General features: G+C 46.4%; 1 protein-coding gene across 3 annotated transcripts in view; it reads left to right on the top strand.

The window, feature by feature from the left end:
• Positions 1 to 15,939: 15,939 nt before the first annotated feature.
• LRP4 (LDL receptor related protein 4) overlaps positions 15,940 to 25,906 on the top strand; it is a 104,765-nt gene continuing 94,798 nt past the window's right edge. For all 3 annotated transcript variants that reach the window (XM_073348231.1, XM_073348230.1, XM_073348229.1), the window contains exon 1: positions 15,940 to 16,232. In XM_073348231.1, coding sequence (XP_073204332.1) covers positions 16,028 to 16,232 — 205 coding nt within the window. In that variant the 5' untranslated portion in view covers positions 15,940 to 16,027. The remainder of the gene's footprint in view (positions 16,233 to 25,906) is intronic.

Raw genomic sequence — 25,906 nt, 5'->3', positions numbered from 1 at the left:
GGGTTCTGGGAAGTGGGCGGGCGGGAGCCCGCCCACTGCTTAAGGACCCGCCCCCCAGCCTAAGAGGAGGATCTAAAGGCCTGGAAACCAAATGATTCTGTGGGACAACTAATGAAATAACAGGGACGGAAGTGCAGTCAAAGGGTCAAAAGAAGGGAGCCTGACGGGGACACCGAGCAGAGAACCCCAGACAGCACCCACTGCTCCTGAAAGGTGTCAAGGGAGCCAGTGGACGCCGCTCAGAGGAACTCTGCCTGGATACGTGAAAGGACAGATGATCGGAAACAGGCCCCACAGTCACAAGAGTCTCCATTGGCCAACCTCCTCTCCCTGGTTTTATAGATGGCCGTTTTAGCCAGGGCCAGGAGGAGGTTGACCAGGAGGTCCCATGACTTTGTGGGGCCATGGATAGGGAGTACATAGAGAAGGAGGTGTGGGGAAAAGTGCAGCCAGAAATATAACAGGATATTAAGAAGCGGGAGTCGCACTCCATCTCCCGAAGGAAGCAGATGCAGGATTGAAAAAAAGCACCCCGGGCCTGATGGTCATCGAGGGCCCAGAGCTCCTCCCGCTTCTCCTGGCATGCGCTGCAAAGGGATGGATCCTCAGGGTTGGTGGCCAGACACCTCTTTAGCTCTAAGACCTCCCATTCCAACTGCTCTATTGCCGCATCCCTCCATTGGCTGTTGCCCCGGGTGTAGTCATGGCAGAAGAGCCGGGCACGCACCTTCCCCAGGTCCCACCACCGCCGCACCAAGGGAAAGGCAAGCTGCTGCCCTCGCCAGCCCAGCCAGAACTCCCGGAAGGATGCCATAAAGCCCACATCCTCCAGCAAGCTGTTGTTAAAATGCCAATAGGCTGACCCCAGCCTCCCTGCACAGAGAGAGGCCGTCACGGTGGCTAAATGATGATCGGAGAATGGGGCCGGCAGGATGCTGGAGGAGTGGGCCCGTGAAAGGTGGAAACGTGATAAGTAGATGCGGTCCAAATACGGGAGCCTCCACCCGGCCAAAGGTGAACGTTGAGACGTCGTCCGGGTGGTGGTCGTGCCAGACGTCCACCAGGGAATGATGGTCGACTATCTCCTGGAGGACATCCGTGGCGGCCGGGCACTGCTCGGTCCCCAAGTGGTCCCGCTTCTCGAGGTTAGTATTAAAGTTCCCACCCAGGACCAGGCACTCGCGAGGATCCAAGGTGCCGAGGAAGGCGGACACCTGCTGAAAGTAATGCAACCACTGCGGGCCTGATGTCGGGGCATAGACGTTAACAAGGTTGACCACGAACCCCTCCATGTGGACCCAGAGGTGCAGCAGGCGGCCTGGCACAGCCTCAGTGACCCCCAACACCTCAGGCCGTAGGTCGGGGGAGAACAGGTTTGCCACTCCAGGGGTACGAACTGTGAGATGGCTAAAGTAGACCCTGTCCCCCCACTCCAGCGGCCAGCTGTCTTGGGCGGCCGGATCCATATGGGTCTCCTGCAGGAAAACCACAGAGTACCCCTCCTCCCAAAGGAAGGAGAGCACCTGACACTTGCGGAGACCCATCCTACAGCCCCGGGTGTTCATTGTTGCAAAGGTGATAGGTGCCATGAGGAGGGCTGGGGGGAATCCTCGCAAACCGTGACCTACCCCGAAGGTGAGCAAGGAGTCACGGAAGCTGCAGGCCCAGTGGTAAGCCACGGCGCCCTGCTTCCTGGTCCTTTTACCTTCCCCCATGAGGCCCTCACGGCCTGGAAGATTTGATGAAAATCCCCACATTGCTGGAGAGCGAGCTGCACCTTATTACTGGAGCCACGGACGTCGTCTAGAAACTCCTGCAGCTCTTCTCGCAGCTGATGGGAGGGTGGGGTCACTGGCCCCGGTTGTCCTCTGGTGGGGCCCCTGGCACAGCCCCATGGCCCACTGAGATGGACAGGCAAGGGGCGGACCCTCGACATGGCACCCAACGGGCTGGCACCACATGGCCTGCCTCAGACCCCAGCTCAATGGGGGGCGGTGGAGGGAAGATAGCAGCCCCTAGTGGTTCAGGACAGGGAAACACAAATGCCGCTCCCTGGGGGTCACCCTCTGGGAAAGGGAAGGAGACAGCCCCAGGGACGGCAATGGCATCGCGGGAGGTGGAGGGGATAGGGACGGGGTCAGGAGTAGGGGCAGGGCAGGGGTCAGGAATAGGGTCAGGGAGATGGACAGAGGCAGGATCCTGGGCCCCAGTAACTGGACCGCTGGGATGTGGCTCCCCTCGGTCTGGCTCAGGGGTCTGATGGATGGGGAGGGAATCCCCAGTGATGCCAGGCTAAGGCTCAATGGCAGGTGTGATAGCCACAACATCAGGAGGTGGGCAAGTTTCAGTGGGGCCCCTGCCAGGGAAGGAAGTCAGTTGCCCCACGCCAACGGGGGATACCCCTGGTAACTCAGCTCCCGGCCGCGAGGCACTGGCTGTGACCTCAGCAGGCTCGGCCGCCGTCAGCAGAGTGCCACCTGTGACCAGGCAGGTCGAAGAGTCCAGGGAACCCTCGGAGGCGGGAGCAGAAGTAGTGGTTTTGGGGAGGGGGCATGGAGAAAGGGGGGCTGGGGTGAGGTCGCTCAGGTTGAGGCCCGCTGGCAGAGAGTCGTCCTCCCTCAGGGTGAGCGGGGTCAGACCCAGGGCCTCGATCTCCTCATAGATGGAGGGGAGATCGCCTCCCACCACCCTGGGGCCCTCCCTGCCAATGCCCGGGGCGATGCTCGCTTCGGGGCTTGCAGGGGTTTCAGATGTTAAGGGGGCAGGAGAGGCTCTATCGGAGGCCTCCGTGGGAAGGGACCCCGACGGAGAGGCGGCGCTCCTCTCTGGTGCTGCCACGTCTTCCCCCGCCAGCACCGGTGGATGGAACGCGGCCATGGGCAGGGCGGAAGGCTTAGCAGCGGTGCCCCCCTTCCTGGTTTTCCGGGGGGCCTCTGCATCGGATGGCAGGAGCGGAGCATGAGCCTTCCGCTTGCCCCGCTTTCCCTGTACTAGGGTCCAGCCCTCCATGGCATTGTCTGCGGGCTGAGTAACAGGGATTGGGGCTGGGGGCAGGGAGGATGACTCAGGGACCCGGGAAGGCAACGGTGGGGCAGCACGAGGGGAGGGGGGCAGATTCCCCCTGGGGCAGGCCCTCTCCCATGCCTGGCGATACCCCCACCACACCCTCCTCTGCAGGCCCCGCCAGAGTGCACACAGCAGAGGCGGGGCTCTCCTGCTCATCTGGGCGTACTGGGGGAGGTACCCCTAGGGCCTGAGTGAGAGCAATGGTGGGCTGGGAAAGAGGAGGGGTGGCTCTGGGTGCCGGGCAGCCAGGGTTGTTGGGGATATATTATTGGGGATACTGTTCCTGACGGCTTGTAGTCCATCTTTGTGTGGAATGTTGGTGTAGAGGGCTTCTACATCCATAGTGGCCAGGATGGTGTTTTCTGGAAGATCACCGATGGATTGTAGTTTCCTCAGGAAGTCAGTGGTGTCTCGAAGATAGCTAGGAGTGCTAGTAGCGTAGGGCCTGAGGAGAGAGTCTACATAGCCAGACAATCCTGCTGTCAGGGTGCCAATGTCTGAAATGATGAGGCGTCCAGGATTCCCAGGTTTATGGATCTTGGGTAGCAGACAGAATACCCCTGGTCATGGTTCTAGGGTTGTGTCTGTGCAGATTTGCTCCTCTGCTTTTTCAGGGAGTTTCTTGAGCAAATGCTGTAGTTTCTTTTGGTAACCCTCAGTGGAATGAGAGGGTAACGGCCTGTGGAATGTGGTGTTAGAGAGCTGCCTAGCAGCCTCTCATTCATATTCTGACCTATTCATGACCTATTCGTATTTTTGTTGGTGGTTTCCGATCCAAATGTTGACCCAGCTCTACTTAGCATGTGAGATTTAGCTAGGTGACAGGCCAAAATGGTACAGTTGCAGGGATAAAGAAATGGTTATTTCAGGTAAACCATCAGCTAAAATCTGCCTCCTTCTGCCTTTAGTCCCCCCAGACTCAGCATTTGCCACATCAAGAAATATTTCTTCTTCTGTAATCCTTTAGAATCCCAATCAAAAGGGCTGAGCTGCCTCATAATGATCTGGATTATGAGTGATCTTGGAAGGGCATCTGGCTGCTCGTAAATGCAGATATGTAGAGCCCCAGAGCCACTGGACTGGAACATTCACAGAATGAGGGCTTTTCAGCTCTTTGATTATTTTTATTGGGTTGTTTGGGCACATACCTGTATGTTTAATATTTATTGTTATTTAAAATTATTTATTTGGATTGTTGACCCTTTGACCCAAGCAGTTAGCCAATATTTGGGGCCTTGGATTGTTTTAGTTAGGATGAGAATTTGATTACAAGAGTCAGGTATTTCACTGGTACAATCCTGTTTATTTACAAAAAATGTACATAAAGTACTGTTTCTCTAAACACAATAGGAACAAACAAATGGAGGTGGTTTCCTTGTTCAGAAATCCAAGTGTGCCTTTCCAGCGAGCACTGTGCCCAAAAAGGGTCAGTCAGTCCTCCTGTCTCTGTGTCTGCAATCAGTCCCCACAGAAACCCCTCAGCCTACATAGCTTAGCTTCTGCTCAAACCTTGCCATGCTGGTCAGTATCTTCGGCAATGGCTTGTATTGTTTCAGCTGTCGCTATGCAAAGGGGCATGTGATTGCTCCTTCTATTTACCCTGATCAAAAAGTACCTAGTACACGCAACGGCTTTAACCAGGTCTGTGACTGATGACTGCCATTAACACCATCGAGCACAACAGTATCCTGGTAGGACAGACAAGGTAACAGGCACTGTTCACACACACAAGAACACAGTCCCTGCCCCAGACAGCTTCTAGTCTAAAAAGACAAACAGACAAAGGGTGGGTAAGAGGGGTAAAATCCATTTAAAAAAATTAATTTCATGCATTGGTTATTCTTTTAGCCTTGGCAGCAGAGAGAAATCTTGAGAGGGATATGAAGCCACAGAGAATTGTGGCTTTACAAACTATTATTTATTTGTATTACAATGTGTTTATAGATAAATAGATTACGTTTTGATTACTAGTGGTCCAGTTTTAGCTGGTAATAAAATAGTGCAACAGGAGTAGTCAAGCTTGATTGCCTTTATCAATAAAGTTCCCTTTATTCTTTAAGAATAGTGCATCATAAGAACAGATGTACAATACTCAGTCCTTATAGAACCAAAACTTGCAGCTGATGATAGTCTGATCCCAGTCCTGTCTGATTCAACCAACAACTCAGACTTACAGTTATTTATAGATAGATTGTTGACAGCCTATAACTTCCTTTTTTTTTTTTAAACATACAAGACAGTTATGCATACCCCTTTTGTCGGTTACATGTTGCAGATTTCCAAGCATATATTGAAATATCATCCAGACTTTCCATATGAATGTGGTTAGTGCATTTGTGGTTAACCACGCTTATTCTAATCAATAGGATATTAGACTAAACATTAAAAGTGGAAAGTTTTGTTGCTTAATAAAGGTTAAACAACTTTATATCATTATTACAAATTATTCCTAAAGATTCCGAAGGGTTTGATTCACTTAACAATAGGTCATTACTTAGCAATAATCCCTTTTGGCTTAATGGTCAGCAAGTAGTACCTAGAATGTTCAACTGAAATCAGGGTCCCATTGTTCTGTGCACTGTAGGAGTATGTACTAGCTGAGGCAGGGTGATTAATTTATGAGAGGCGTTGTGGAAATGGCCTAGAAACCCTTGTGGAATTACTGATTTAAGTATTGAAATGATAAATATGCTTACCAAATTCCCTAAGCACATTCACTACATAATAAAAAGATGAGCAAATTGACTTCATGTTAGTTAAAGGATTCAGCCAAAAACCCAGTGAAATGACTTTATGAAAATCCCTACCCTGTAGTATTAATGAGCTCTCAGGAGACAGGTTGGTTGCAGAGAAAGATTGGTACTTTTTATTAACTACTGCACTCAGCTCAGCCTGAGCCTGCTCAAGCTGCAGAAAACATCTAGAGCATGCTGGACACAACCCTTGGCTTAGTCACTCCTATGCTAGCAGTTTGATGCTACTCCTTTAATATCCCCTCGAAAGAAACCTCAACTCACTTTCTCAGGGAAAAGCCTAGGCAAACAGGTAGGCTTGCATTGTGATCTGGAGGTCAACAAACTTCAGGGGAGTCTTGGTCAGAGTTAAAGGCCTTTCACAGCCAACATCATGCCAGAAGTTATAATCTGGAGGCTATTAGCACAAGCATTTTAAGGGTTCTCAACAAATGGAAGACTTCACTATGAAAGATAGATGTCTCTGAAGCAGCCAAGTCTCACACCATAAAGTGCTTCAACTTTAACACCTGCAATTGCACCTAGAACTCTTATGACAAGTGCCTATTTCACTGCTAATGTAGCAGAAGCAAATAGAAATCTGCAATATCTTGGAAAATTTTCCATTTTTACTTATTCACCTGGATTCTTTATGGGTTGGTACGAGTTTTATTTTGTCCCCTTGGGCTGGTGAATATAAGGAACCTAAATGGAGATCTGATGTCCCCGTGAACATAGTGTTCTCATTTGGAAGTCTCTATAGGTTGCTGGAACCCTACATTCATAATGCCTTAGGTTTAATATTGTTCCCAGATCATAACACAAGAACTAGGGGTCACAAAATGAAATTAATAGGCAGCAGGTTTAAAACAAATAAAAGGAAATATTTCTTCACACAACACACAGTCAACTTGTGGAACTCCTTGCCAGAGGATGTTGTGAAGGCCAAGACCATAACAGGGTTCAAAAAAGAACTAGATAAATTCATGGAGAATAGGTCCATCAATGGCTATTAGCCAGGATGGGCAGGAATGATGTCCCTAGCCTCTGTTTGCCAGAAGCTGGGAATGAGCAACAGTTGATGATTACCTGTTCTGTTCATTCCCTCTGGGGTACCTGGCACTGGCCACTGTTGGAAGACAAGATACTGGGCTAGATGGACATTTGGTCTGACCCAGTAGGGCCATTCTTATGTTCTTATGTCCTTACATTCAAAATATAAATTGCTTTAAAAAAATTTAAAAAAAAAGTCCTGAAACATTTTTCCTTACCCCAGATCATAATATAGCTTTTAAAATCTGTGCGATCTGTTTAGGTCAAGAGGAAGCATTATATGCTGCGGAGTGTAGGTTGTGCAAGCTGCATCTTCATATCAGAGTCGAGGGTGGCTGCAAGTGGCATTATAGATCTCTAACCTACATTAAGAACAGAACCCAAATGTTGGCCATCCTTGAGTTCAAGCCTCAGCAACGAAAATTGGCTTTTTTCTGTGATAGTAAATTGGAGAATAATCTCTCAATAGTTTCTGTTCACATTATCTCTTCAGAAAGGAAAAGGCAACATCTTTAAAAGTACTTAAGTACCAAGTGAGTAACCCTTCTCTGCTGGAATGCCGCCCTGCTAATGATGCAGAGAAGAAAAACATCCATTTCTGGCAGAGTTTACAGGATATCTTATGCCAAACAAAAAAGTCTAAAACGCCTGGTAAAAATAAATATTGCTTGGAAATTCTGGCACAGGAAACATTTCTGACGGCCAAGGCTTAGCTCATCCTGGGGGGTAACCCAAGAAGGCCTGTGCTTTTCATTCTTCATTCTTGACTGTTGAATATTCCCTGTAACCCTCAGCAGCCAGGACTATGTCTATCCGCTGTGTATGTGTGTGCCTGTGCACACAAAAGAGAGATAGACAGAGTTTGAGTGTGACTGTGTATGAGAGAGATGCAGCCTCTTGGGCTGTAATCAGGCAATAATTCTGATGGATTATACAGCCTGTCATGGAAAAGAAGCCTGTTTTCTGTATTCAGAATGGAGAATATTTAATAATGTAAAAGGGACAAAGTAAGGAATGGTCATTGTCTCTCCTGCTGGTTACACAGCACCTGGGACATTTTCAAGAGTAACAATATTTGTAGTGCTATATGGAGAGAAAGTGGGAGCCATAAAGTTTTGTAGTAGTTGGGGAGCTTAGAAAAGAGAAACTCAGATGTACATGTGTGATGTTCCCCTTTTTGTTATCTGGACCGGTGATCTGCTAAATCACTCCAATTCGGAGAGCCAGCCTTACCCTGCTCCTGGTCTGTTCACGCACAGCCTCTGGCATGTAAGCTGCTCCTTGGATTGTGCAACCGAATGACACTAGCCAATATCTCTGGTCACAGACACAACCCTAGAAACCTCCATCTTGTAGTGCCCAGTTATGCCCGCTGGAAGCTGCAAACTTATGAGTTTGTCAGTTTAACAAAGAAATTGATATGTACCAGGTTTGTTATCCTAAGGGGAATCTCTGACATGTTTCAAACCAAACACACTGCTTCAGGTAGAATAAACAAATGAATTTATTAACTATAAAAATAGACTTTAAGTGATTATAAGTCAAATCATAACAAGTCGGATTTGGTCAAATGAAATAAAAGCAAAACACATTCTAAGCTGATCTTAACACTTCCAGTGCCCTTATAAACTTAGATGTTTCTCACCACAAGCTGGCTGGTTGCCCTTCAGCCAGGTTCTCCCCTTTTATCAGTGCTTCAGTCACTTGGTGGTGATGTCTGTAGTTGGAGGCGGAAGAGAGAGGAAGAGCATGCTAAACGTGTCTTCCTTTTCTCATGTCCTTTCTTCCCTCTTGGCTTTGTCTCTCTTTCCCCCCCACCTCCCGCCTTCAGAGTCAGGTGAGCATTACCTCATCATAGTCCCAAACTGACCAAAGGAAGTGGGGTGACTCACTCAAGAGTCCAACAGATCCTTTGTTGCTCCCTAGGCCAGTGTCCTTTGTTCCTGTGAGGCTGGGCTGGGTTTGTCCCATACATGCCCTGATAAGGTGTGAACTGCCCCTCTGCTCTTGGAGAATTTTGTCTGGACCTGTTTTAAGCCATGAGGACACATTTTCAGCCTCATAACTATATACATGAAATTACAACCAATAACATTACTATAAGATTTATGTAACAACAATTACTATAACAACAATGCTCAGTGCATCATGAGCCTTCTGAAGACACCCGACATGACAAACTTTGCATTGGATACCACACAATTATTTTATAAGGATGAACAAGGGGGTGTAGGGTGTTCCCACGAGGTACAGAACGTCACAACATGCAAGAAAGAAGAAGTTTTAGATAAATGAGTTAGTGAGAAGAGAAACTACAGCGAAAAGGAAGGGAACAAAAAAAAAGAGACCCTGGCAAATAATTCTAAAATGGAAGGGGGAAAAGATTTTCCAGAATGAAATAGAGAAATGTTGTTATGGCCTATTTAAAATTAAAATGAAAAATTTGGGAGATTGTATTTAAATTTCTCCTTATGGCTTGTGAAATAAACTGCACCATTAAGCTAGCTCCTAAAACACAGAAAATGAAATTGACTAGTCCAATCCCCTACCCAAATTGAGAGTGAAATACAAAATAGTAAAGAAACCTCTTTAGGGGTGAAAAGTCAATCCAAAGTTTATACGTCTTTCATTGAGTGTCGTACAGTAATAAGAACAGAGGTAAGAATTATTATTCCTTAATGAAGAGCTTGAACGTTGGGGGAAGCTCAGATCTAGATCAAAACTTTATGACTCGAGTCCATTTCTATGATTTACTGAGCATACCTGATCAGCAGTACCAGTGCTAACCCATTGGGAGCCCTAAGCAGGAATATTTTTGGCCCCCCCACCCCACATACTAATAACTAATAGGGAGGCTCCTGGAGCTACTCGGGGCTCTAAACAATTGCTTAGTTGCTTATGCCTTCCCCTGACTCTGCTGATCATATCTCTGGTGGTGTTCAAAACAGAGAAGATACTGTCTCTGCCAGGAAAGCTGATAGTTTGTATTAAGGGCTTGAACTTGTGCCCACTAAAGTCAATGGTAAAGCTTCCCCTGACTTCACTGGTTTAGGATCAGGAGCTAAATAAACAATGCAGCACACATACACTGCCTCAGATTGTCAGAATTTTAATGTATGTTTTAAATATGCAGCTTTCCCTACCACCCCCAGCCATTTCACAAAAAGGTTGTAAAAAAATATAATGGGAAGAATGATTTTTTTCCACTCTCCTCATTCTCAAAAGCACGTAAACTATTTTTGCTTCAACAATCCAGAAACTTCACCCTTGGGCAGAGACCAAATCTGGAAAATTTCAACACAAAACGTGAATATTTTGCAAGTTGATGAGTGCCTAAAACAGGGCTTTATAATGGAAACTGTTTGTATCCTTAACTATAACGGTTGATGCCTCTCCAACTTTGAGTTTCAAGTGAAAGGATTTGTGTGGATGCTGCAGAGGCCAGGCAAACTTCACTGCCACAGAGAAAATGCCAGCAACACAGAAGTGAGAGCTCAGATTAATTAGTATTACCCCTCCCCATAATAGTTTTATTGGCAATGAGATGTTTAGTCTTTCACCCCAGGTCACCAGTTCAAAGTTAGCCCATAACGGTAGTAAACAAATGTTATCATCTGTTTTCAGTGGCCTGTATGAAATGATGGGGGCAGGAAAAAAGATTCCCACTGGACTGGTAGCCCAATCACAAAATCTTACCATTACAATCAACAGTTTAGCCTTCCTGTTGCAGAGAGACAAATAACTGAATGAGACATGGAGATTGGATTTTTTCTTCCCCCATTAGAGGTGGGCCCTCTCTCTTTCAGGGTTTAGGCACACTGGCAGTGGGTAGATGTGAGAAAACATGCGGTACTGCCACTGCCTTTTCTGTGGATAAGTAGATGATTCCATCTCTAGGACTACCTAGATGGTGCCTTGCATGACCACTAAACACAAGTATAATATTTTAAATAATAATCAGATCTTTTACTATTAAAAAAACAATCCAGTGATCTAATGTTTGTGTGTAATGAAGTCCCAACTCTGCAGCGACCTGCGTGAACATATTGGTTGCAGGTATATATGGCTGGGAGGGAGGTTAGATGTGTGGGGAGGGTGGCCGACCTCAGACAGGTGTGGAGACATAGAGGGTGTGTGCAATTGTGTAACTTACCCTCATCAGTGCCTTCATGCAGCTCCAATTTAGTGCAGTCAAGAAGCAATTAGTTGGTTCCAATCTTCTCTCAGACACTTTTATCAAGAGCAAAGTAGAGAAATGGGAGAGGTATGAAGAGGAATCTCTGAGTCAGCCATCTGATAGGGAGGCAGAAGCTTGATAAGCTATATCTCTATCAGACAGATCTAAGGGTTCTGTCTTTTACCTGTTGGCAGCCCTTGCCCAGCCTACATGCCAAAAAAGTAAAAGGACTGATTCATCTCCAAGAAAGCACACACCCACATATTTCTAGGTTTCAGAGGAGCAGCTGTGTTAGTCTGTATCCACAAAGAGAAAAGGAGTACTTGTGGCACCTTAGAGACTAACAAATTTATTTGAGCATAAGCTTTTGTGAGCTACAGCTCGCTTCATCTGTCTACATTTTTACATATCCCTCATCACCATAGTAGCTGAGCTCTTGATAACAAGAGACCCATCTCTCTTACTGAGCAGATTTGTGGGGCTGAGAGAATTATATGTTTGTGCCTTTCACTTCCCTTTCCTTCCCATGAGGATTTGTGGAGCAACAGCTTCCCTTTGAGACCCAATTCATACACATCAGTGTTTCAGGAATGGGGAGCCTTATCTCATCAGGCACAGGAGCACCATGTCTCAGATGCTTGCTTAGGATAAGTCAATCCCCTCCTTTCTAGGTAATGTGATGGAATTCCACCACTTGGTCACAATGTTAGGCTGAGAGGCTAACATTTACAAACTAAATCGGTAGCCTGAAATCAAAGAGACTTATAGGTGCTCAGCTCCTTAGGAAAAATCAAACTACTTTTTTAGATGCTCAACACTGGAGTTAGGAAACCAACTTTATCCTCATACATTTGAATGCATAAGTCTGGGAGGTTAGGGGCATTTGCCATCCTTTAAACTAAATTACCAGAGTGCCATTGCGAGCTCTTAAATGGACATCTCCCTTGTTTACTTTTTCCTTTTTATCAGGCACAAGGCAGTCAATTGTGATGTTCCTGAGGCTAGATTTCAGGCTACATTTGCAACTTTGGCTCTGTGAAGAGCCTGAGTAATCACCATTTCACCGCAGGGAGGAGTCTCATCAACCATGCAAGAGTGTTAGATTTAGATTATTTTTCATAAAGTATTTAAGGGAACAGGTGCTAGAAGGAGAAGAGGACCAGCCTGGAGAAGACACTCAAGAAAACTTGGTGCCTAGAAGAAAAAGCAAGAGAAGGATTTTTGTATTTGTAATAAGTCAGTCTGTTTTAGTTTAACATTCATGGTGGCCACAGGGTGAGTGGGCTGGCAGGCTGGCCCGAGCCCTATCTTTCCATACAGTAACAGAGAGGTAAATTCAAATTCATTCTATAATTTGGTTATTAAGCTACAAAGCTATGTCTATGAGAGTTTCCTATCTCAGACTGTGAATAAAGACACTTAATGTGTGTTTTGTTTTGCAAATCTGCAGTGTAAAATATAGCACTGATGGTTGAAAGCAGTATACAGGAAAGCAGTAGAGTTTAACTGACAACCATAAGCACATCTGGGTAAAGTAAAAAAACCATCTATGGTTAGAAAACTTCAGGGAAAGCAACCAAGGGAAGAGGCGAATCCACAGTATAAAGTATTCACATGAAGATGCCAGAGTCAGGTATATGAAATAAATTTCACATACTCCTGGAGATGTGGAACTGGAACGTTGGCTCTTCAACTCCAAAACCCTAGGCCACTCAAGCTACAATCTGTTTTGATCACTAGAGATGTCACAGGCAAGGGAACTGAGATGCATGTTGTAATAATGCAGTACTTATGAATAATAATGGTAATGCAGGAAATCTTGAATTTTGACTGTTCAAGAGCCATAGCACTCTCTTGACCCAACTGCCCTGTGTGGAACAACTTGTTTCTTTCCTCATAGACTATAGTCCCAGTTAATCAATGCTCCACCTCCTGAGGTTTTTTACATACTCCAATTAGTCTTTCCTTCTTCTCATCAAGGTTTCTCTGTAAAATACTTATTTATTTAACAATAATAAGCCCTCATTTCTCTGCTAGTGGCCATACCTGCTTACGCCTCTGTCCGTGCTTCCCAAGCACAGGAGCTTACCCTCTTGATCATATTTTGATCATATCTTCTCTAGTGTTTTCACCAGAGAATCTCTAAATTATTTACAAAGCAGAGTAGGGATAATTATCCCCATTGTACAAATGGGGAATCTGAGGTATGGGCAGGGGAAGTGACTTGCCCAATGTCATGCACAGAAAAAGTGACAGAATCAGGACTAGAACCCAGGTCATCTGAATCCCACAATCCTATTCTAACCATGCTACTTTTTGGTAGCTTAGTAGGTATCCTCTGCCTTTTATAGCATAACTTTGTAAACACAACACAACCAAATACAAGGGAATAATAAATTTCCCAGGAAAGCAGAGGGGACAAAAGTTACCAGGCTTATTTGTTTATTAAAGGTCATGACAAAGTATTTCTCAAAAGGATTTGGTTTCATGTACAGGAAAATGCTTCCATCTCAATCCTTAGGAAACTATTATACAGCCTTATGCATGTCACCATCAGGAAGTTCTATGTCCAATCTATGTACTTTTACCATACTCAGCACTGATGCATCTGAGCATCTTACAAACTTCTATGGACCTGATCATAGAACTCAACAGAGCTATGCTGATTTACCAGCTGAGGATCTCACCCTATAGATCCTGCAGGGAATCTAAACATAAACAAGCTTTGAGTCTGTTCTCCTTTCCACAAATAGGTAGAAGTATTTTTGTTATTGTGGGAAACAGGTCTAATTTTATTCTAAAGCTGAGTAGGTTTCATCCCATTACTCCAAGTTCTACCCCTTGTTTCACCATAAACGATACTTCTCCCTCCTTGAAGTTTATACTCTTCAAATATTTGCATACTCTTCATGTTCCCCCATTGCCTCAGATGTTGCTTAGCCACAGTAAGCAACTATCTAGCCTTTTTCATCTCTCCTCCTACATCACTTCCTCCAGCTACCTGATCATTTTTGTTGCTCTTCTTTGAATTTCCTCCAATTCATTAATATATCTCTGGTGAGGCAGTGATCAGAATTAAATTCTGTTTTCCAGGTGCAGTTGTACTAGACCCATATAGAGGGAAATGTATCCCCTACCTGCTCAGGGCTGTGTTGGCATGTGTAGTAGCCACACCATATTTAAAACTTCTGTCTGACTTCCTGCCTATCTTAGGTTTCTTCTCCCCATTGAGGCTCTGTTTCAGATTAAGTCTTTCTAGATGCATTAGTTTAATTTGACCAGAATGAATCTATTTTTTCTTTTCTCACCCATTTTCTAATAACATTCTTTCTCCTCACTGTTTTTTTTTCTCAGTTCCTTCTAATTTAGCATAATTGGCACATTTCACTGGTGTGCCAGTTACTCACTCTGGCGGATCATTAGGTCTTGATCCTTAGAAGAGCTGAGCATCTGCAGCTCCCACTGAATGCATATTAATGAAGATGTTAGGTAATACCATTTCTACGTCGGACCCAGTGGTACCAATTTGACACAACTCGCACCTCAGCCAGCAGTTCAGACCCTTTGTTTAGAGTCTCTTAACCAGTTATTCATTCACATTAATGTTTTAAAGTAAACTAAGATTGATTTTTCAACTAAAGTTTATTCTAATGTAAATCCCCAGAGTCAAAAAATCCTGTCAGGTTCAAAAAAATAATGAGATTTGCTTAAAAATTGAGTTTACAAAACAAAAGAACCCAACAGTTTATTTGCTTTCTGGTTTATGAATCTTTGGGGGGCACTTGGATCAGATTTTTAAGTGTTTCTCCACAACTGTGAGGGCTAGAAACATATGTATTTATTTTTAATGAAAGCTAAGATTTCCCCCTAATCAGCTGTCTCTAGAATCTGGGGCTTTAAGAAGAACACTGAATTGCATGAGACTCACAATAAAATAGGGAAATTAAAACATGGTATCAGATATGTCCCGTGCGGACATTGCAGCATGCACTGAGTAATGGGTCCAGGAAAGCAATGGATGGGCAAGGGCTGGGGAGGAGTATTCACCTTACAGATGGCAAAAAACTTGATGAGATGCACTAGGGGCAAAAGGGGGGATGCTCCAGGGAGAAGGGGCAGGACTTTACAAAATAGCCCAGATAGAGTGTTCAAGTGTACTATAAACTACACAGAAATCTCAAAGAATTGGAATATTGATGTACTAAGATCGGACTCTGAGGGATGGAGATATACAAGGCAATGCACTCAGAAACCAGAGATGCTGCTCTGGAGGATGGGGATTGGCCTGAGGGATGCACTTATGGAGGAGGAAAGGGAATAGGAATAAACTAGTCAGAGAGCTTTTGGGGACTGGAGATATTTCAGGAGGCTGGGGAAATGAGGATTAAGGAATGGGGGTTAGGCAGGTACAGTTGGGAGCTTCCCTGTGGGGATAAGGGTGGGTGGAGACTGCCCCAGGCTAGGGAAATGCCCTAGGTTAGGGACTAGGACATACCTCCCTCTGGGAGGTGTGATGGGGAGGTGCCGGAGGCTAAGGCCTGCTACTCTGGTGCGGGGACCAGGGCTGGCTGGGAAGTGCCCTGTTGGGAGCAATGGAACTGCCCTTTTGGTTGGATACAGGGTGATGGTAGGGGTGCTGGCGGGGTCTGGGGGCCGCACTAGGAGGGTAACGGGGACACCGGGGCGGCCCCAGTGCCATTTTCTGGGGGGATGACTGGAAGGAGCCTGGAGACAGGGTAACGGGGGCTGCCCTAGGTTCGCCGCTGCCTGGGGACTCGGGAAGTTTAAGAAGTTTCCCCAGCGCTGCAGCTCTGGGGCTCTGGTTGGGGAGAGCGGAGGCTGCCTCGGCAAGGCTCCGCCTCTAGGGGCAGGGCCTGGGCCGGGGGCGGGCTGAGCTGGGAGCCTGAGCCCGCTGCGGACTCCCTCGGCTGCGGTCGCGCTAGAGAAGGCTGGACGAGCGAAAGCACCCTGGACACCAAGCCACCCGCAGCTCTGGTGCATGGTCCCAGCGGAGCTCGGCCGGCCGGAGGTGCAGCGAGCGCTCAGCCCGTCGGAGGAGCGGCCGGTGCTGCGGAGCGACCCGGAGAACTTTCCGTGCCCCGGAGCCCGGTGCAGGGCTGGAGCTGCGGCGCGGGCTGCCAGCATGAGGCGGCTCGGGGGCTCCCTCCTGCCGCTGTTGCTGGGAGCCCTGCTCTGCGTCCGAGGTAAGCGCTTGCCTCGGGATCGTCTCTTCCCCGGGCAGCCCCTTTCCCCAGCCCCCGCCGTGCGCTGAAGGCCCCTGGCGGGGGGGCAGTAGCGGTACCGCTCCTTCAGCGCTGTCGGGGTGCGGGACTCCCCCTGCGGGGCAGCGCAGGTGCAGGACCCCACTGCCCAGCTTCTCGGGCCAAGGTAGGCTGTACTCGCCCGGCTGAGACCTGGGGGTAGCAGCTTCTCCTTCCCCCGGGCCCTGGTGCTTGGAGCCCCAGCAGCTGCTCGGACTCTTGGGCCCTTTCCCCTCCAAAGCCGCGTCCCGAGTGCGGGGTGGGTCAGGTACCGCGCACCTGGCTGGCTCTCCCGCGGGGTGGGGCGCAGAGCGCTTCCCCCCTAGCGCCGCGTGCGGGGCACCCCGGGAAGGGGGCGCGCTGGCGGAATCTGTTGATTTAGTAGTGGGCTGGAGATGGCTGAGAGTTTGCCTCGCTCTGGCGCTGGAGGCATCCCACGGGGTTAGATACCTGGGCAACCTCATTGCCTTTTCCCCAGTTGGGCTTTGTCTGCTGTGTCCTCACCCCTTCCCTCCTCGGCACTCGCTTTTTCCACTGCCCCAGAGACGGGCGAGTTGATGGTGGGGGTCTGAAGGGAGCCCTGGGATTCCTGAAGATCACTGAACAACTTTCCCTGTAGATAATGCTGCCGCAATCGGGCCAGGCCCCTTACAAAGCCACAGAAAAGGAACCCAGCTCCCTTGATCTATTCTTGTATGATTCACGGTTTTCCAAAGGGCCCCTTCTCTTCGGCTGAACATGCAGCCTCCTCTCTCTGAAGTTTGGTCTCCAGTGGATTTAGCTCTTTGTTTCTGCTGCGCCCTCTGTTTGTTTCCTCTGCTCTGTGTGTTTTGAGAGACTGTGACAGAGAGGATAAGTTCTGAGCTGGAAGGTTGTATGTGTGCAGGTTATTTCCAGCCTCTCCTGCATGTTGGGACAGCAGCCCTTCCTGAGCAGGAATGCAGCTACTCATCCAATAACACGGCCCCTTAAAGGTACAGTCCTGCTTTGGTGAAACTTCTTTTAACTTACCCCCTCTGCTTTTGAAGGAATTAAGATGTTTTTCTCCCCACATGCCTTCTTGGAACTCTCTGAGATAGAAATGTCAAGAGAGGGGAACTGCCAAAGATACTGAATACTGTGTGTAATAACCTCTTTGTAGTAAGAGGTTGTGGAACAGCTTGAGAACTAGTCATGAGAATTGTGTCCACCTATTTGCTCTGTTTAAGTCCAGTCTAGTAAACAGAAGGACAAAATTCTTATGACTAGTTCTGCCCCCTACACAGTGATATATTAAAATTTTTTTTGGGTGGTGGTGTGATAGGGAGGAAAGGGCCTCTGTTGAGCATCTTTCAATACTGTTTACAAGGGAAGTTTACGTTTTGTGAGCTGGAGGTTATGGTACCTTATTTCTCTTCCTCCACGATTGGCTGATACAATGCATTTTTCTCCATGCTGGGTTGAAGTTGTAAGGAATCTTTGCACTGATCTCCATCATTGTGCAAGCATTGCCTCTTGGGTACAATTAGGTTGTGTTTAGTTTTCAAGCAGTGTTGTTCCCTTTCTATCAAGAACACTCTTCTTATTCGCACACTCTTTTGAAGAAGGCGCTAAAATGGTTTGAAAATGCTAGGTAAACAGTGCTGTAGCTTTGTATCTCAGAGAATCTGGTATTAGTAACCAGAGGAGATAGAAGTTCCTCTGGAATTGCCGTACAGGTGTTTAACTGGAATCCAGAAGGAGTGGAAAGAATCTTATCCATAGAGATTTGTATAGGTAAAAAACTGGATGGAATTTTAATTTGGCTGTTACCAAGGTGCTCCTAGTTAATGTGTCTTGGCTATTAACGAGGGACCTGGGTGAGGGATGTTTAACTGTAAAGTGCAGGTGAATTGCTGTTTTTGCTCTAAGCGATAGTACACTGATGTTCATGGGAAGCTTTTTATGGCAGTTTGTCTGTGCCTGAGGTTCCATGACAGTGTTTGTTCTTGGGTCTCCATGTGTAGGTGAATGTTGAGGTTTATGACGGGTGGTGCCAACTGTAGTTATGGGAAACTATATCCTCTTTACTTCACGAACATAAACCAGATTTGTTTCAATAAGAAAATAATTCCCAAATATTTTGCCTCCTTTTTGGTGGGTGTCAAGGAAGGTGCAAATGCCTACTTTTCAGGTGTCTGCCCTGCTGGTTCTGTAGTCTCTTTCCAACATTGCATCTTAGCAATATCCGTGTGGAGGGTTTAGGATTGAATCATTTTATTTACAAAACATCCACACCGGAGGTGCTCAGGGTGCCACACAGTTCAAAGTACAACAGCCATTAAAACAGCACACTTACTGCTGTGTCTCAGCTCAGGGACAAGAAGAGGGGCTCTTATCCAAACAACAAGCATGTCAGATTGAACTTTGACCCACTATTAATGGAGAGGGGCTGTGGAAGCTTGTGCCAAAGAAGTGTGCGTGCATACGTTTGATTCACTAGTGGAGAGGTGAGGCACAGAGAGAGACGCTTGCAAGTTAGTGTTAATGGTGTTGGTGGGGAAGGAAGGGTTTGATGGAATGATGGTCTGTTAGAGTTTGTCTGCAAGGTCACAGAATCTTTCTGAGTGTTGTGCCTGTAGGTTTATCTTTGGGATCAGGGGCAGCTCTACCAATTTTGCTGCCCCAAGCAGTCGCTGCCAAATTGCCACTGCTGCAATAGCGGCAGAGCTGCTGCCAAATTGCTGTCGCACCCAGAAGAGTGGTGGAGCTGCCACCCAAAAGCTGCTTCGGTGCCGCCGAATTGCCACCGCGGAGCACGGACTGCTGCCCCAAGCTCCTGCTTGCAAAGCTAGTGCCTGGAGCCAGCCATGTTTGGGATCTTTATTTAAAAGTTTTACTTCTCAAACCCACTGATGACATTTTTAGAGTCCCAAACTAAAATGAAACTTTCCATTAGATGAAGTGTGGTCAGGACTGGGAGTCGGGATCCCTGGGTTCTGATCCTGGCTCTGCTACTGATTTGTGAGATCCTGGGCAAGTCACTGAACACTACTCTACCTACCTACCTCACTCACTCACAGGTTATGCTGAGGGTCCACAGGATCTCTGTTGACCGCATTACCATAGCACTGGAGGTTGCGAGGTGACCTTCCTGAGGCAAGAAAATCTGTTTATAAAGGTTGGTGTTGGACACTGGCCTGCTTCTTTCTTGTCAGAGCGATGAAGAAGTTGCAGGTCCAATGAAAATAATTCTACCCCAGATCTTTCCAAATGAAGACTAGGTGCTGCAGAAAGAAGAATGGGGGCCTTTTTTTATGTACTTCTGCCAGCAACAAAACTTGCTGACGGTAGCAAAGAAACTTACATTTCCATGATGAAATTAATATGGTTTGTCAGTTAATACAGGAGAGCACAGCCTGATTACATTAAACAAATGTTTTGAATTGGATTTAGTTTTGTGCGTTCACTAGCATTTTCTGCAATGGAGAGTCCCCCTTTCTCTGGGCTTATACCATGGAAATTAGGGTGCATATTGTAACTATATTAAAAAGTACTTTAAAGAGACTAAGTATTTTCATTTTAAAAGGGGAATTGTCAGATCAATTCAGGCCCCAAACTAGATTCTATAAAAATAAGGCTTTCCAAAACCTTAAGAGTGATGTAAGTGTTTCCATGCAATCTCTTGGACATTTAAAAAGAAAAGCATTCTCCAGTTGTGTCTGCAGCTCAAATTTGCAAACTACTAGTAAAAAAAAAAAATCCACAAAACGGGGGAAGACTGACCGACTGTACAGGGAAAACAGTGAACCTGACTCTAATGAAAGTGACTGTCGACTACAGAAAGTAATTAGAGTACAAAAATAGATAATTTGTTTCTCTAATTTCCTGTTGTCTTTTCCTAAGCTATTGCGTATAGTAGGTAAAACATTTCCAGACAGGTGTGTGTGTGGGTTTTTTTTTTTTTTTTAAAAAGTTGACAGCCTCCCTTTAAGTTTTAGAATCTAGAACAGGAGTTCTGGCATGCAGAAAACCCATCGCATTAATTTGCATGCTGTATTTAGTGGCTGTCTGTATTTCACAGAGACCTTTGCAAAGAACACTAATCATAGCTGCCATCCATGAATTTAATGTGCCTGACCGTAGGCTCTTAGAGTTGGGTTTGCAGTAACTTTGGTTCTTTGACACAGGTGTTATGCTAGGCGTCACTCTCCTATGGGATTTTGTTGTCTGCACTGGCCAGAGACTAGGTGCAGTAATATTTCTTTAATCCCTTCTTTTCGTCCCTTCTGCAAGGAATTGCATTTACCAATATTGAAGGCAAAAATGAAGAGAATTTGTAGGTCGGGGAATTCTTTCAATCCTGTAAGATAATGGGTTTATTCATTCTGTGAGTCTGGTGGTTCAGGGACAGTGTTATATTGAGGGTGATAGACTAATCCACCGCAAGGTGAAAATCAATATTGAGATTTTGTGCACATTCTCTCTACTTTAACCACACAGCACTACCCATTAAATGCTGAGATGCTCCAGTTTGCACGTCTAGCCTCCAAGAGCTTTGGGCCCCAGAGAATTAGTTCTGTTCTTAACAGATGACCTTTTTCAAATGTTACAAATCCAGGTGGAAGGAGGTTCCATGCCCTGGGTATGAAGAGAAGTTTTGATAGACACTTCACTAGTATCAAATGGAATTGGTGAATTTTGACAACAGTCTTGCAATATTTCAGGTGATTGAAATTCTCCAAATCTGACTGACTATTTTCTAGCAACATTAGGGTTTCTGAACTGACATGAGCCTGGCTTTTAAATGGGACATTGTGTCACAGGGCAGATACAGGCCTGCATGAGGGGTTTGAATGAGAGTGCAACCTTTGAGTTCTGATAAATAGTATTGGAAATTTTAAATGTCTGTTTCATGTAGGGTTGGCAGTTTTCAGATATTTGATGTTGTGGGCTGTATGGGTAACCAGGAGATCCACAGTCTAATGGTGTTCATTTAATGGTTAGGAGTACTTGTGGCACCTTAGAGACTAACTAATTTATTTGAGCATAAGCTTTCGTGAGCTACAGCTCACTTCAGTGGTTAACATTGTATATTTGTATTAAATGTTTGGATTGTAAATTGCAATCTAGTTGAATTAAAACGTAGATATGAACAAAGACCGTATGCTTTTGCTCCCCAAATACTGCAACATCTAAGCAGATGCATCACCTCTGATGGTAATACTCCTGGCTAAGTGAAGTGTCCAGCTATCTCACACCATGAGTTATGCAGTGGATTATTTTTGATTCCTTACTGACCTGTGGTAATAGGACATTTCCCGGAACAGGCCTCTGCTAGAAGCTGTGGTGAGGCAACAAGCTTGCATGAAACCAAATTCCAGGTGCTAGAGCAATTGACTGAGTCTTGTCCCTGAGGTTGAAGTTATCAGCAATGAGGAATGACTGGGACTGTAGGCAGTGGAGACCCCTCTCCTGTTTACTTGTGTAGTAAATTCCTTAGTATGCCCAAGCAAGGCATAATTTTCTGTGTCCTTTTGTAACTGCCTGACAGCCCCTCCTGGCTGCTGGAGCTTTCTATCCTTATTGCATTGCAGCAGTTCTTTAATCAGAAATCTTGTTAGTATTCAGGGATAATTGATCCGACTCTCTGGTAGGGGGTGGGTGCCTCCTTCTACTTGCCACCCCCACTCTGACCCCTGTTGTCTCTTTGTTTTCCTCTATTAAGTTTGTGCCAGTGATGTAGTGTGTGTGCTGTTTTTCCAAGCAGCCTGAAGTTGGCTGTAACCAAGAGCAGCAGTTAAATAGAGCCTGATTTCCCCGCTTCCTGGAGTTCAGTTGTTTGACTCCATTTTCTGGTCTTCTGTGTTTTTGATTTACTGAGAAGCAAACCTCCTTGTTGCCCCTGGGCATCTCTTAAACCCATTAAAACAAACTCCATTATTTCCCTGTGCTTAGAAATCCCCCTCTTTAGTTCCAGGATCCATCAAAATAATGTATCCTCTGTAAGGCCCTCTGAAAAATGTTTAATAGGACCGTTTCAAACTCAAGGACAGTTCCAGGTTGGAAGGGGGAGGGGAGCCAGGAGCCAGCCTAATGGAAGGTATGACTGTGACTTGCAGTGAGCCCTGACTTGGCCTGTCAGCTCTCCCTTCACCTCTGTGCAGAGGGAGCTGTGAACCGAGCAGATCCAAAACTGGGATCAAAGCTGGAAACAAAAGACCTGAGGAGAAAAATTTCCCATCTGGCCAAGAGGCAGCTACACAAAGGTGCTGTATAATGTATCAGACACGGTGTTTCTTCTGTGTGCTTCTTCTGGAAAGACAGAAAAAGTGACTCTGGTTACTTTTTAGAGGGAAAAGTGGTGGCTGCAGTCCTGCTACTGGGAGCTGGGGATGCACAAGGGAAAAAACGTATTTAAAAAGTCCAGTCTCAGTCACCCTTCTTTCCCCACTCATGCAGTCTCCTCTTGCAGGGGAAACTGCCTTCGGCGGGGAACCTACTCTTGGACCTGTCTTTGGACCTACCAGAAGAGCCAGTTTCTTTACCTTCCAGGTGTTGGCAAAGCATATGTTGTTTAAAGAAAAGGAGTACTTGTGGCACCTTAGAGACTAACCAATTTATTTGAGCATGAGCTTTCATGAGCTACAGCATCCGATGAAGTGAGCTGTAGCTCACGAAAGCTTATGCTCAAATAAATTGGTTAGTCTCTAAGGTGCCACAAGTCCTCCTTTTCTTTTTGCGAATACAGACTAACACGGCTGTTACTCTGAAACCTGTCATATGTTGTTTGGGTCTCTTGTGTATTTTTCTCACCCAGCAGATGAGGTGGAAAGTGTGGCACTGCATGATACAGAGGAAGATGCTGTGTCTGCCCCTGAGCGGTTTTGTTCTAAATTAGAGAGATGTTACAGATCAAACACATAGGATGCTGGTAGGGCAGATAAGGTCCAATATTAAAATAGCACAGCCTTCTAATTTTTCTCTGGGTTTTGGATTAATGGGAGCTGTGTTCTAGGGAGGGATTGGAATTGAAAGAGGGTGCTTAGTTGGGGAGCAAGGAGAGGGAGGGGATTCCAAGGGTAGGAGGTGGCACGGAAGATGGCACAAAGTTGAGAGTGGGAGAAGTAGATAGATGGAGGGTTTTGTTAGGAAGCAGGCTCAGGTGCAGCACAAGCAATGAGAAGAGTCCTAGGTGAGAACAAGAGTGGAGGGTGTAGGCAGGGGCCAGGATGTGTACAGTCATGAAAATGAGGGCCAGAAACTTGAGCATGATGAGGAGTGAAGTGGGTAATGAGTCAAGGAGATCCAACCTTAGGGAAGTAAAAGGCTCTGAGTAGCAGAAGGAGGAGGTGATTTAGCTACAGCATTTTGAAGGATTATATGGGAGCAAAGTTGGAGTCAGGGAGGACAAAGAAGAGGAGGTTGCAAGGTGAGAGGTGACTGAGATGTGGGTGAAGGCCCAGAAAAAGATCATCCTCGTCGACATCACGGTCCCCTTCGAGAACAGGACCCTGGCCTTCCGAGAAGCCCGAGCTCGGAAGCTGGAAAAATATGCCCCCCTGGCCGACACCCTGAGAGCAAAGGGCTACGAGGTACAGATGGATGCCCTGATCGTCGGAGCCCTGGGCGCTTGGGACTCCCGCAACGAGCGTATGCTGCAGACCTGTGGGATCGGTCGACGCTATGCACGGCTCATGCGGCGCCTCATGGTCTCGGACACCATCCGATGGTCCAGGGACATCTACATCAAACACTTCACCGGCCACCGACGGTACCAGGAGGTGTGAGCTGGTACGACATTGTGCATCCACTATGGGAAAGGGACTGAGAGGCTTTTTCCATTGGACCGTATGAACTGGAACCATAAACTCACTGAACATTAAATCCCACCAAATGAGGGTAGATCCATCCCCATCATCGTATCCGCTAATTATACTCCACACCTGAACATAGCCATTATATGGACAACATACTCCCATATCTCAATATCTGTACTTTGACTGGTTAAACTTTTACCCCCAATCGGGGAGATTACAGATTATGTATTCCTTACGCCACCAGCTCCTAACCGAATTTCGCACCCCTTGATAATCTGTACCGTATTCCCTGATAACCAGAAACTTCTATGCTTGAACTCTGTACCGTTTTCATTTTATTAGCTGCTGGGCTGGAGAGAGTGAGCCGATTTCAGCAATGCTTTAAAGGAAAAAGTGACAGAGCATGGCAACTGGGCAGAGAATGCATCTTTATACCTGTTTGTGCAGCATCTATATATGGGGGCCTCGCAGTTTCTGTTCTTGGTATCTGTTGTTCCTGTTCTTAGAATGCCTGAGTGTGCATCTTTACTGCTCTGAGGGCATCCCCCAAACCTGTTTCTCCTAGGTGTTTTTAGGGTGCCTATCACCATAGGCCCTAAGCATCAATATGATGAGAACCTAGGCTCCCCTGGCCAGGACAGAAGTGTGAACAGGTTGGGGGTAGGATAAAGGGTGTCATCCCTGGGACTAAAATCTGAAACTTCTGATAGAAAAGTATAGACTTGGGCAAGTAGCAATGGCAACAACTGTGCATAGAGTGTGGCCAGGGATCCCAACCCAAGTGCAGAATCTGTGGAACTCCTTGGAAGTGTACAGTGGGAGGTTGGGTGGTTTTTTGTGTTTTTTTTTTTTTTTTTCTTCAAGCACGAGCATTTTCTTTATTTACATATAGAAAATATTTTCCCTAAGCATCATTTACTTCAGAGGAATGAACCTAGATGGGTGGATGGCACCGATACCAGGTCTGCCGTGTTTCACTGGCTTGTAGGTGATGGAAAACTCGCCCAGGTAGTGGCCCATCATCTCGGGCTTGATTTCCACCTGGTTGAAGGTTTTGCCGTTGGTAGGTAGGAGGTTATTCAGAGTTTGAAGTGGCCCTCATTGAGCACTGGCTGACTCCTCTGGGCTGCCTGTCTGAATGAACAAGGGCACTTAGGAACACTTATCACTTGCAGACAAAAGCATCTGTGCCCTCCTCCCCATTGTTTTGGTGTTGTGCTTTGTGCCCTTTCTCTGTGTTGATTGGTGCTCACCCAGTGATCTGCTCAGGGAACAAACTCACTAAGCAAACAGTACTCACTCTGCCTGTACTTTTCAAATGCATGGGGAGAGAGGGAAATTCCCTCAAAGGGATGAGTCTTCTGATGAAGCCAGTTAATGGTCTCCCTGCTCCAAGCTTTGAACAAGCCAGGGTTTGATGGCGTGAAGAGCAGGGTTTGCACTTGAGGAAAGAGAGGAACAAGGCTGGAGCAGGAGCTGGTCTTGGCAGTGCGGAGCACGGGAGAAGTTTTTTCATTCTGCTTTTCTCTGTGTTCGTTTATTCTTTCTGCTACTTTGGGATTTGCTCTAGCTCAGAATGCTGCACCTTCCAGTCACTGTATCTCTAGAAAATGTTTACTCTCCACTCCTACCAATTTGAATGGTCCTAGCGCCAGCCATAACGCCCTAGGACTTTCATCTACAGTGCTCTTTGATATTGGAGGCATGAGTGTCCATAAGATTAGGGTAAAGTCACCAGGAAACATGATACTGACATGAGTACACACTCCTCTGGTATTAGCTGGTTCTGGTGGGGTGATGGACAGATAGTATCAGTGGTGCTAGTGCTGTGGGAGGAAG

Source organism: Lepidochelys kempii, chromosome 6, assembly GCF_965140265.1.
Source record: "Lepidochelys kempii isolate rLepKem1 chromosome 6, rLepKem1.hap2, whole genome shotgun sequence".
In the NCBI taxonomy this organism is placed as follows: Eukaryota; Metazoa; Chordata; order Testudines; family Cheloniidae; genus Lepidochelys; species Lepidochelys kempii.
This window is presented reverse-complemented; position numbering and strand designations above follow the sequence as displayed.